Source organism: Labeo rohita, chromosome 4 (assembly GCF_022985175.1).
Source record: "Labeo rohita strain BAU-BD-2019 chromosome 4, IGBB_LRoh.1.0, whole genome shotgun sequence".
NCBI classification, from domain to species: Eukaryota; Metazoa; Chordata; class Actinopteri; order Cypriniformes; family Cyprinidae; genus Labeo; species Labeo rohita.
In genome coordinates this window covers 29,708,118-29,720,124 of record NC_066872.1, presented here as the reverse complement: position 1 = coordinate 29,720,124, position 12,007 = coordinate 29,708,118, and the positions used below count along the sequence as shown (strand labels likewise).

The window sequence follows — 12,007 nt, the reverse complement described above, 5'->3', positions numbered from 1 at the left end:
AGTCTGAATCTCTAAAAATGTCGGTGAACCACTGTACTAGAAATGTATTTTATGTATTTCTGTTGGTTAAATGGGCATTCGTACTGCAGGCATATTACAGCCAGATGTAGTTTCTACACATATGGCTATTATAGCTTGTCCTGAGTGGATCCTTCATCTTTAGCCAAACTGACATGGATTCACTTTGCACAGCATGCTTTTGCTCACTGTAATCTCCTTCTTTGTTGGGGCAGTTCAGTTCATGCTGACTGCAGTACCTGCACTCAGCAAGAATATTTGTACACATGGCCTTTTACGTAAAGCTTTTATATATAATGTATTATAAAAGTATTTTAATGCTTTAATTATGCCTTGTAATGCACCTTATAATGCATTGTATGGTCTTGTGAATGACTGTAACCACAGTTACGATATATTATAATACTGTACTTATCTTCTCATACTTTCGAACATACTTTTAAAAAAAAGTATAATGTATTAAACATATGACAAAGCAATTTTAGAATCTGCAAATATTGTAATGCATTTTAACTTCGGTTACAATTATTTATGAAAATATATAATACATTCTAACATACATTATGAATAACTTTATAATGCCTCATACATAAGAGCTCTAAGTAAAGTGTTACCAAAATGTTCAGATATTGTGAAATATCCTGTGTGCTTAAACATGATTATTTTGCTTTTTTGTAGCAGTTTATATCCTGTATATGAGTTCCTTTTTGTGTTAATTGCTTCATGTCTTGATTCTGTTCATGTCCTGATTTCTGTAAAATGCATGAAATTTGTTTCACAGAATTTTATTTCTCCTTTTTAGTCTGAAAGAGGAGAAGCTCTGTCTTGAGAAAGAATACGAGGAACAACCTAAACAGGCTGTAAGTATTGCTAGGGCCGTGATGATTTAAGATGGATTCATCACTGGGTATTCCAGACAATTCATGTTGTTTCACTATAGAGATACTGAAACGTTTCAAATTACACACGCAAAAAAAGACTGAAATGCTGCAATAATAAAACATCAAATCCTTCTACCTCATCTAAAAGTCAAAAAGTACACACAGAAAGTTACTCAGAAATGTATTTTGTTTGTTTTTTAAAACTTTTTTGTATTTATATTATTAACTGGTTTCAACAATTTATGAAAATAAATAAATAAATGAATAAAAATAAATAAATGTACACGGCTGTTCAGAGGTTTGGGAACAGTAAGATTTTTCATGTTTAATGTTATGAAATATTATTGCAATTTAACATAACAGTTTTCTATTTTAATATACTTTAAAATGTCATTTATTTCTGTGATGCAAAGCTGAATTTTCAGCATCATCACTCCAGTCTTCATTGTCACGCGATCCTTCAGAAATCATTTTAATATGCTGATTTATTATCAGTGTTGGTGCTCCTAATATTTTTTTGGAACGTGATATTTTTTTTAGGACACTTTGATGAATAAACAGTAATATTCAAAATAGAAATATTTTCTAATAATATAAGTCTTTACTATCACTTTTTTATCAGTTTAACACATCCTTCCTGAATAAAAATATTAATTTCTTTCCAACATTTCTGTTTTAAATAAATGCTGTTGTTTTTGCCCTTTGTTTTCCTGAAAAAAAAGGTAGCACAGTTTCTAAAAAAACATTGATAATAAATTAGCATTAGAATGATTTCTGAAGGATCATGTGATACTGAAGACTAGAGCAATGATGCTGAAAATTCAGCATTGCATCATAGGAATAAATTCTATTTTAAAGTATATTAAAGTAGAAAAACACTATTTTAAATTGCAATAATATTTCACAATATTAATTAATATTAATTTTATTAATTAATATAAATTTTTCAGTATTTTTAATCAAACACATCCTTGATGAGCAGAAAAGGCCTCTTTAAAAACATTAAAAATCGTACTGATCCCTAACTTTTGAATGGCAGTGTATGTCATCGTGATCACTTTTATCGAAGGTGAATTTTGTAAAAAAAAAAAAAAAAAAATTAAAAATCTGCAGAAATTGTATCAGCTCCTGTTTATTTCCATGCTTAAATGGGGGGGAAATCCTAGGTTTTCAATATAGTCACAAACGTTTGGATCTCACTGTATATATTTATGTTATCTTGTATGTCCTCAGGAGCTAGAAAATAGGTACATGTCCTTGAAGAACAGTTGTGAGGAGGTGAGGAAAGAGGTGGTTCAGCTTCGACAGGAAGTGAAGACTTTAACTGAGAGTATGGAGACTCAACAGAATCAAATAAAGAAAGAACAACATGAGCTGGAGAATTTAAAAGATCTGGTTGAAAGTAATGAGGTAAGCAAGACCTGTTAATCACTAGGCTCTAGTATCTGTTCTGTGAATTTCGAGATGTGGATTTGACATGTTAGCAATGTCTTTTACTAGGCTGAGCTGGCCCAGGTGCTTCTCATACCCGTTCAACTGGGAAAGGAGATCGACAGGGTCGCCCACAAGAAATCGTATGTGGCTTGTTCCAGCAAAGTTACACAAAACACACACATATTTGACTGACTAATCTGCACTGTATCTGGTTGCGTGTAATAGGGAGCTAGAGAGGCAGATTGCAGTATTAGAGCAACATCGTATGGAACACGTGGAGCATCAGCAGAGGATGGAGGCAAAGTGCGAGGTGGTGAAGGAGGCCAAAAGAGAGGTGGTACGAGAACTAGAAGGCCACAAGTCTCAGCAGGTGGCTGCAGAAAACAAACAAGACAGACTCCTCAAAGAACTGCAGATGACCAAAGAAAAAGAGGCCATGTTCATGGATCAAAGGTTGTAATCTTAGATTTTCAGAAATCTACTGTGACGACACACAAAATGAGACCCTTCCTAAACACCCTTCAAAAGACCCATTTGTAAAATATGTAAATAATATATGAAAAAAAGGATATGTTTGGGGGTTGGAGGAAGATCTGTTTCCAAAAAGTCATATAGCTGTGTTATAAGTCAAACAAATCTACTGTATTGATTGTTTTGGACTACAGGGGTCTGCTGGACATCAACATGGAGCAGGTTGTTGCTGAGTGCAAGTCTCTGCGTGATAAACTGGCTCGAGATACACGGCTGAAAGACAAGCTTATGCAAGCCCTGAAGAGGAATGAACTGCAGCTTAAACAGGCCAGAGATTCTCTTGCTAACACTCAACAGCAGCATGAGAGGACCCAGGCTCAGGTGACTCAAAACTCATCTAGTTTTCTATATCCACATCTAGACGCAGATGCAATATTTACACACAGTCCTAAAAAAAATGCTATTATTAAAAAATCACACTGTATAAGTGTTTTCCAGATTTTCCAGGATTTAGCAACATTTATGTAGAATGATGTTTAATGCAAAAAACAATGCAAATGCAAATATTTTGTGACATCCTACATTTCAACATTGCTGTGAAATCATTTCGTTCTCACATTATGCACGGAAGAGCTGACCATGGTTATTTTATGACAACAGGAACTATTAGTTCCTATGAATTTTAGAGAGTTTATGTAAGAGACATAGCCTGGTGTGCGAACATCCAGTTCAATCATAATTTCCTGTCTGCTTTTTAAGCGTTTTTCCATTACAATAGAAAAAGGCTCCCAGAAAGGGACACTGAATCTAAATGATCTTTTTTTAAAATGTTACACTGACATGAAACATATAGTAGCTGTCAAGAAATACATTTGGGAAGTTGATGTAGAAAAATATTTTAAACAGCATTACGGTAATATACATATGGTAACATCATAGTGTTATAGTTAGTATGCATGCAGCTTTAATTAGTTAATTTTAATTGAGAACCAACAATGAATAATTTTTTTTTCTTTAAAGATGATTGTATCATACCATTTAGTGGTCTTTGAAAAATGTCTCACCAAAACAGTTACAGGACCTAAAATAAACATACTCTTTTGAACTATAGTCTATAAATACGTAATTTGCCTGTTTTATATACAGTTGAAATCAAAAGTTTAGAAGTTCAGAATCTGCTAAATGTTAATTGTTTTACCAAAATAAGAAGAATCATACCAAATGCATGTTATTTTTTATTTAGTATTTAATAATGATTTTGAGACACTGAGAACAACTGAGAAGGGACATCCTCATTCCGTTCAAAAGTTTACACCCCTGGCTCTTAATGCATCGTTTTTCCTTCTGAAGCATCAGTGAGCATTAGAAACTTCTGTAATAGTTGCACATGAGTCCTTCAGTTGTCCTCAGGGTGAAAAGATGGATCTCAAAATCATACAGTCATTGTTCAAATACACAAAAATGCTGAAAAACCAAAGAATTTGTGGGACCTGAACGATTTTTCTGAAGAACAGTGTTCAGGACAAACAAGGAACATATGAACAACTCATGAACAACTATCACTAAACAAAAACACACAGCTGTGGATCATTAAGGTAACAACACAGTATTAAGAATCAAGTGTATGTAAACTTTTGAACAGGGTCGTCTTTTTAAATTCAACTATTATTTTCTCTTGTCGACTATATGTAAACATCTTGTATGTGAAATATCTTATTCAGGTATGAGGTAAAAGCAGATTCTGCAAGGTGTATGTAAACTTTTGACTTGTTTAATTTTTTGTGTAGAGAGATACAGTTCCAGATGGTGACTGCTTGTTGCAGAGAAGAAGTGATCTGGAAAAGGAAGTGGAAAACCTAAAACGCAGTTTGATTAGCAAGGTATGTACATTATGACAAGTGGCTTTCAGTTGACATTAAGTGTGTGCATTTCTAAATGAATTTGTGTCCATTTGTATGTTTTTTGCGTGTATGTTGGAGAGAGTAGCAGTCTGTGGCAGGGCTGAAGGTCCAGCTGGTTCAAGAGTATGTGGAGCAGGAACAGGCTTTGATTAGAGAGTCCTATCGCCGCAGAGATGAACTTCATCACCTTCATCATCTCATACTTATCAAAGCAGAAGAAAGAGAGCAGAAGAGCCGTGAGCTGCTCAAAGCACAAGTTAAGCTCTTTACCTACTACTCAATCCAAAACAGTTATATCAGCATCACTGTTGCCCCATGATTTTATTTCTGAGCTCTATGAGAGCAAACCTTATTAATCATTTTTAATTATGATGTTATGTCATGCTTTTTTTCTTCTGTTGAAGAGACAAATATACAATGACAAGGGCCCAAAAACTATAAAACGCACCATAAAATTACAAAAAAATTTGCTGTATTCTAAGTCAATATTGATTTAAAATGTTACTTGCCTCATGCAAGTTTGTCAGAACATAAGGGTGAAAAAATCATGACAGAATTGTCATTTTTGGGAAAGTTATTCTGTTATGTTTGCTTACTGATATATGAATGCAGCTAAAATATAAGTGTGTCAAGCAAGATCTGCAGGGGAAAGGACTGGTTATTCAAGAACACTTGAAACAGACTCAAGAGACCCAGTCAAGGTACTTACTGGTGATTGACACTCTATAGACAGGCTTAAATAGTGCTGAAACTTTTACCTTATTTAGAAAGAATCAAGCTTGTTAGCCTATAGTCTGTTCAGTGAATGTGTACTTATGTGTCTTCTTACCATCACCAGGCTAAGTGTGTTTGCTAAACTATATGAAGTCACCAAGGGCGAACGGAACAAATACCTGGGCCTGATCCACATCTCAAACCAGAACCTGGCAGAGGCGCAAGAGAAGCTGGCCAAACTGGAAGAAAATCTGAAGACGCTGCAATCGATTGCTTTCAACAAAGACAAGTACAGTAGCTCACATGTTATACTTTATACCTAGTATTTTTTTTGTTACAAATTACAATCTGACGATTACTACTACAAGGTTAACATGCTTTATTTAATTCTAGGTTGCTGCAAAAGTCCCGTCTACAACATTCTCACAGCTACAAGCTCAGAGACCGTATGAAGAACGAGCTCTCAAGGGTGTTACAGGTTCTACAAGAAATGCACCAGAAACGAGAGGAGCAGAAATTAAGCCTCGGAAAGCTCACGGACACAATCGACATGCTGGAGCAAAAAAAGCTGCATATGTGCAAGTGCTATGAGGTTGCCACACAAGAACGCAACCAGCGGTGAGAGAGAGTTATAAAGATCTGTCAGGTGAATTCTTACAGTCTGGGGTGGCATTTGCACCATGACGTATCTGTGTTTGTGTCGACAGAGCCGTGCAGCTTGTAAAAAAAGAGCAGGAATTGTGTATTTTCTACGAGAAGCTAAATGTGCTGGTGAAAATGATCGAAAACAGCAACCTGAAGATACAGAACATGGAGGATAATATCAGCAACCTGAAAATTGAACAAAAAGAGCAAGAAAGACAGAACAACCTTTTCAGGAAACAGCTGTCCAGCAAACGGTCTCTGGAGGAAGAAAGCGTCTTATTACAAATACAGGTATCTGCATCTCAGTTCTGAAAAAAGTCATACAGAGTGACTTCTCAGGGGGGCTTCCAGCCATCACAGACATAAATCAAAAAGAAGTTCCAACAATATCAATATTGGGTAAACAACACATTATAATGCAGTGGAATGTAAGTTAAGGTTAGATTGTATATGATATTCCAAACATTTATTGCTCTCTAAGGTGGCACGCATACTCACAGATGTGCTCTTTTTACCATTTATAGTTCCTTCTGAGAGATAAAACTGAAATAAACCATCTTGGCAAGAATGTCTTTGATAGTTTTATAACTCTCTGTGTTTATTCAACAGTCTCTTCATATAAACATCTAGTATATCAGAGCAGATAAAATAAACACTTAAATGTGAGATCGTATTACTAGTTCTCATCCTTGCTGTAGAGCTTAAGGCAGGGGTAAAAACGCATTATGTCCCCAGACAAACTATAGTTTAAGTGCAGTATTTTTCACTGTATTTACATTTGTCACAAATTCCGTATAATACTGATGTGTTTCCGCCACTGAATAAAAAAAAAAAAAAACGGAAATACGACTTTTTATCTTACAATTCTGAATTGTTTCTTGCAATTGCAAGTTTACATCTTACATCTCAGAATTGTGAGATGTACGCTATGTGAGAGAAGTGAGGAAACACTATGGAAACCCGTTTCTGCTACTGAATAAAAAAATAAATCAAAAAACATAAATGTGACTTTATCTCGCAATTGACTTTTTACGAGTTTGCATCTCGCAATTCTGAGAAAAAGATTCTGATATAAACTGAAATAAATTTAAAAAACTATAAATGATAAATGAAAAAAATTAATAAACAGAAAAAAATCAGAATTGCAACAAACTTGCAATTGTGAGTTATGAAGTCAGAATTGTGAGATATAAACTAGCAGTTCTGAGAAATGAAGTCAGAATTGCATGATATAAACGTGTAATTCTGACTTTTTTCCTCAGAATTGCGTGATATAAAATATTGTGATATATGTGTGATATATTGCGTCAGAATTGTGAGATATAAACTTCTGAGAACAAATCGGTCTTTTTCCCTCCTAAATTGGACTTTATAATTCACAATTGTGAGTTTATATATCACAATTTTGAGGGAAAAAAAAAAGTTAAAATTGTGAAAAAAAGTCAGAATTGCGATATATAAACTTGCATTTGCGAGAAAATGAGAATAGCGCAATTCTGACTTTATCTCTCGCAATAGTGGCTTTATATCATGCAATTCGGAGAAAAAAAAAGTCATAATTGAGTTTTTATCTTGCAATTGACTTTATTTCTCACAATTGTGTTTATATCTTGCATTCTGAGAAAAAGTCAGAATTGTGAGTTTTTTTTCCTCTCAATTCTGACTTTATAACTCGCAATTGTGAGTTTATATTGCACAATTCTGAGAAAAAAAAGTCAGTTTTTATCTTGCAATTTTGACTTTATAACTTGCAATTGTGAGTTTATATCATGCAATTATGAGAAAAAAGTCTGAATTGTAAGTTTTTATCTTACAATTCTGACTTTATAACTCACAGTAACCTTTTTTTTATTTTTTATTCACTGGTGGAAATGGGCTTCTGTAGTACACTTACGCTTAGTGTACAAAAATAAATTTGTCACAAGAAGAAATAAAAGGTAAGAAATATTTTTGTGTGTAGGCACAAACATGTGATGACCTCTCAGTTCTTACTGTGCATCACAAGGCGTCCTGTACCAACACAACACCCTGAACAAGCCAAGAGAACAAGCCTACTCTTCATGGAATGTCAGGACAACCGCCAAGCAAAAACAAAGGATTAAGACTCAAAACCCAAACATTGTCTTCACCATCCCACCTTCCATTACTGTAATTTATTAGATTGCTTAAGAAGGCTTTTATTCATCAGCTTGCAGAGAACTGAAAGATGACCTTTATTTCCAGTCTTTGACCTTTCTGTTGTGGGCTCATGTTGGTGTGATGGTGCACGTGTCGCTCTTCCTGACTGTAGTCTTATATGGCACTGATATCTTGCAGGTCTCTCCCAGGCCAGGTCAACTTGTATTTGAGCTTTTCCTCTTTGTTGAGATGCATAACTCTGGGTTTTAACCTGGTGGGACATAAGAGACATTTTTAGATTATAATGTACAGTATAGGCAAATGATCAAGACGTTATTTAAAGGGGTCATCGGATGCTAAGTTCACTTTTACATGTTGTTTGAACATTAATGTCTGTTGGCAGTGTATGTACAAATCTACCCTATAATGATAAAAATCCATGCAGTGGTTTTTAATAAATCTGTAAAAATAATATACCCTTTTTCAAATCGAGCCATTCTCAGATGCCTGTCGTTTTGGCGCTGGCCCCAAGATAGTTGATTGACATGAGCGTTTTAGCGTTCAGCTGTCACAGTCCGCCCTCCGGTTTCGATGCGGGACCAGGGATGTAAGTTAGACAAGAACATCTCTGATTGAGCGACTGAGGTGTTGTGTTGCTGCATGTAATAATGAACATAGTGGTCGTCATTTACTCCAGACATCTGAGCCGCTGAAGATGCAGTAAATTACGTTTGTTTGTGAAGGGAATGCACCTCCTGATCTACATATATCCGTCTATGTTTGTGTGAATCATTCGTGATCCTGCTTCACTTACAGCAAAAGTGAGTATGAGGGTTTTTTATGAATCTTTGCGATCGCCTTCCTAATAATGAGATATAATTAGTTTCCTAATAATGTGCTAGTTAGCAAGTTTAGTGGCTAAACACGGCTAAATGCGGGTAAAGTAAACAGGCTCGTCTCTCCACAGAGAGAAGAGAGGGGCGGGGCGAGCAGAGCTCATTTGCATTTAAAGCAGCCTCGACCAGAATGAGATGATTTTTGCAGAGCTGATTTTGGCATGGTAAAAAGGGTGTTGTTTTACACTACCATTGAGAATTTTTGGCTTGTGAAGACATTTCCAATCGTTTGGTCTTCAATTGAGCACGACAAAACAAGTACCCCACCTCATGTTGACATTAGATGATTTCTCTGTTGTGACTTAGCTGGAAGCCCTGCAATGTCGTCTTTAGTGACTGGAAAGGACAATGACACATCTGCCGCCAGCCTGATGCCATTTAACCAAATGACTCACAGAGGGATACCAACACACACACAATACACACAGTCTGTGTAATAAGAGAAAAGGGGCTTTAAATGAGCCCATGATTTTAATTGTGTCCTGATGGTGTGACTTTTTTCTGTAACATAGCTGTCTGAGACCAAAGACAAACTGACAGAGCTAGAAAAGACTGTTGTGAACCATACAAGAGCAAGAAAACTGAGTGGAGAAGATCCATCTCCAGAGGAGCTCATCAAGAAGATTGAACAGGTATAGTTGCAGTCAACATAAAGGGAAATATTTGGAGGTTAAAAGCATAGTTCACCCAAAAATGAAAATTCTTTCATTAATTTTTCACCCACATCGTTCCAAACCCTTAAAACCTTTGTTTCTCTTCGGAACACAAATTAAGATATTTTTGATGAAATACAAGAGATTTCTGACCCTGCATAGACAGCAATGGTACTACCACGTTCAAGGCCCAGAAAGGCAGTAGGGACATCAGTGGTTCAACTTTAATTTTATGAAACTACAAGAATACGTTTTGTGTGCAAAGAAAACAAAAATAATGACTTGTTTTTTGTGTGTGTTTGTTTAGTTAGAGGGGCATCTGGCAGATAAGGAGGCTCAGCTCTTGGAAATGGAGCTTGTGTATGAGCAGGTTGCACGCCTTTCCCAGCGCATCCAAATCAAAGCTGAGAATGGTAAAGAAGACACAATAAATCTGGCTAAGAAAGTAAGTTTACATACACTGCACACTGCACAACAACATGGTTAGTTTAGGACACCCTGCAGACCTCATGGTCTCCAAAAAAACACTGACTACCCACATTAATGAACCATAGCAAGCTTTCCTGCCCCTTAACAAATCCTTCAGCTTGACTAAACCTCAAACCAACATGTTGTGCTCTTGTAAACACATAAGGTTATGTAACCTGGAATTGTAGCAAATTCATTTAGAATGTTTGTGTTTTTAAGGTGAACGAGCTGCAGGCTCAGATCAGAGAGCGCACTCGTAAAATGATGGCGGTGGTGGCGGAGCTTTCCATGCGACAGGCAGAGTGTATGACCCTACAGCAGGAGATGAAAGACAAGGAACTACAGCTGGACTTGTGTCAGAGGCGCGCAGAGCAGGGCCTGCCACCCTCAGACAGCATAGAGAACGAGTGGCTGCGTTACCTTCGAGATCAGCACAGACGCCAGGCAGACGCAGAGAAAAAAGCCAGGGTATGCTTCCAAATGCAACAATGATACAAATCTTACAGCAAACAACAAAGAAATAGCCTGTTCCTTTTAATCATTAAATATTAAATTATAGGTCACAAAACCTGTCACGTACACTGCATCACAGGAATAAATTCTATTTTAAAGTATATTCAATTATAAAACCACTATTTAAATTGCAACAATAATACACAATATTACAGTTTTTTCTGTATTTTTTAGCAAATAAATACAGGCTTGATGAGCAGAAAAGTTCTTTAAAAAAACATTAAAAATCATCCTAGTCCCAAACTTTTGAACAGCAGTGTGCATGTCCATATATTTTTTTTATGAATCAGATGAAATAATTAAGAAATTATATCTTGAATGAAGGAAATTAAGTTTTTTTTTTGTTTTAATTGAGTATTTTTTTAATTATGAATATTCCTCTCCCCAATTCACATTACCTCTACTGTTATGAAAATATCTTATACTGTTTATATATATATATATATATATATATGAAGGGACCAAGACTTATAGAGATAACATTTTATGAACTTCTCAATCGTGATTGGTGTATTTAAATTCATTCTACAATTACAAGGGCAGTGATATTAGATCAGGTCTGTTCTAAAGCACAGATGTCTCTCCATTTTGAATCACACTTTAATTGTAATATTTAGGTAAATATGTAAACCACAGTGCTATTAACATTATGTTTGTGTGATACTGAAGTATTTCTATGTTTATCTTTGTTAGCTGGCTGAGGAAGACGAGTGGAACCAGCTTCCAAATGGTGTTTACACCACGGCTGAGCTGCGACCCAATGCTTACATCCCCACTGACGATCCTTTGCCAGTTCCCAAACACTACGGAGCCCTGACCCCCTTTAAACCCACCGAACCCGGTGCCAACATTCGCCACATACGCAAACCAAAATACAAACCTATTGAGATCTAGAGTGAGTCCGCAAGCTCATGATGCTTACAAATACAAAAATAAAAGACCAGATGTGCTCCATTTCCTTAGAACTGGTGATGCTAACATAAGACTTGTTTGTCATATGGCTCTAATTTTTATGCTTAGCAGCCCAGTGAAGCTCCTTCTGGTGGCACGCTGGGAATTCAGAGAGATTCTTTAGAAGCCAGAGATGCGCGGTGGGGGAAGAGACAGACATAATGCTATGCCCTCTGGAGCCACGCACAGCTGAATCATACCGGGAAATTAGAAAATATATGGGAATGTGGACTAGACATGATTTAAATTTAAAATAAAAACAACAAAACATTTAAAAATACTAATGCCTGAAAGTCCTATTTTGTGGGGTGTTTTTTCAGTGTGTAATATTCAGAATGTTAAAG

At 35.9% G+C, this 12,007-nt stretch overlaps 1 protein-coding gene across 2 annotated transcripts in view; it reads left to right on the top strand.

Moving 5' to 3' along the window:
* ccdc146 (coiled-coil domain containing 146) overlaps nucleotides 1-11,975 on the top strand; it is a 70,253-nt gene extending 58,278 nt beyond the window's left edge. The window contains exons 7-22 of one of the 2 annotated variants that reach the window (XM_051107163.1): nucleotides 821-878; nucleotides 2,133-2,309; nucleotides 2,400-2,473; nucleotides 2,559-2,786; nucleotides 2,999-3,185; nucleotides 4,592-4,684; nucleotides 4,791-4,961; nucleotides 5,318-5,406; nucleotides 5,544-5,708; nucleotides 5,813-6,037; nucleotides 6,127-6,355; nucleotides 9,591-9,710; nucleotides 10,039-10,176; nucleotides 10,419-10,667; nucleotides 11,406-11,607; nucleotides 11,733-11,975. In XM_051107163.1, the coding sequence (XP_050963120.1) occupies nucleotides 821-878; nucleotides 2,133-2,309; nucleotides 2,400-2,473; nucleotides 2,559-2,786; nucleotides 2,999-3,185; nucleotides 4,592-4,684; nucleotides 4,791-4,961; nucleotides 5,318-5,406; nucleotides 5,544-5,708; nucleotides 5,813-6,037; nucleotides 6,127-6,355; nucleotides 9,591-9,710; nucleotides 10,039-10,176; nucleotides 10,419-10,667; nucleotides 11,406-11,606 (2,404 nt within the window). In that variant the 3' untranslated portion in view covers nucleotide 11,607; nucleotides 11,733-11,975. Of the gene's footprint in view, nucleotides 1-820; nucleotides 879-2,132; nucleotides 2,310-2,399; nucleotides 2,474-2,558; nucleotides 2,787-2,998; nucleotides 3,186-4,591; nucleotides 4,685-4,790; nucleotides 4,962-5,317; nucleotides 5,407-5,543; nucleotides 5,709-5,812; nucleotides 6,038-6,126; nucleotides 6,356-9,590; nucleotides 9,711-10,038; nucleotides 10,177-10,418; nucleotides 10,668-11,405 lie in introns of both variants that reach the window. The other variant, XM_051107164.1, reaches the window with a different exon arrangement.
* The last annotated feature ends 32 nt before the right edge of the window (nucleotides 11,976-12,007 follow it).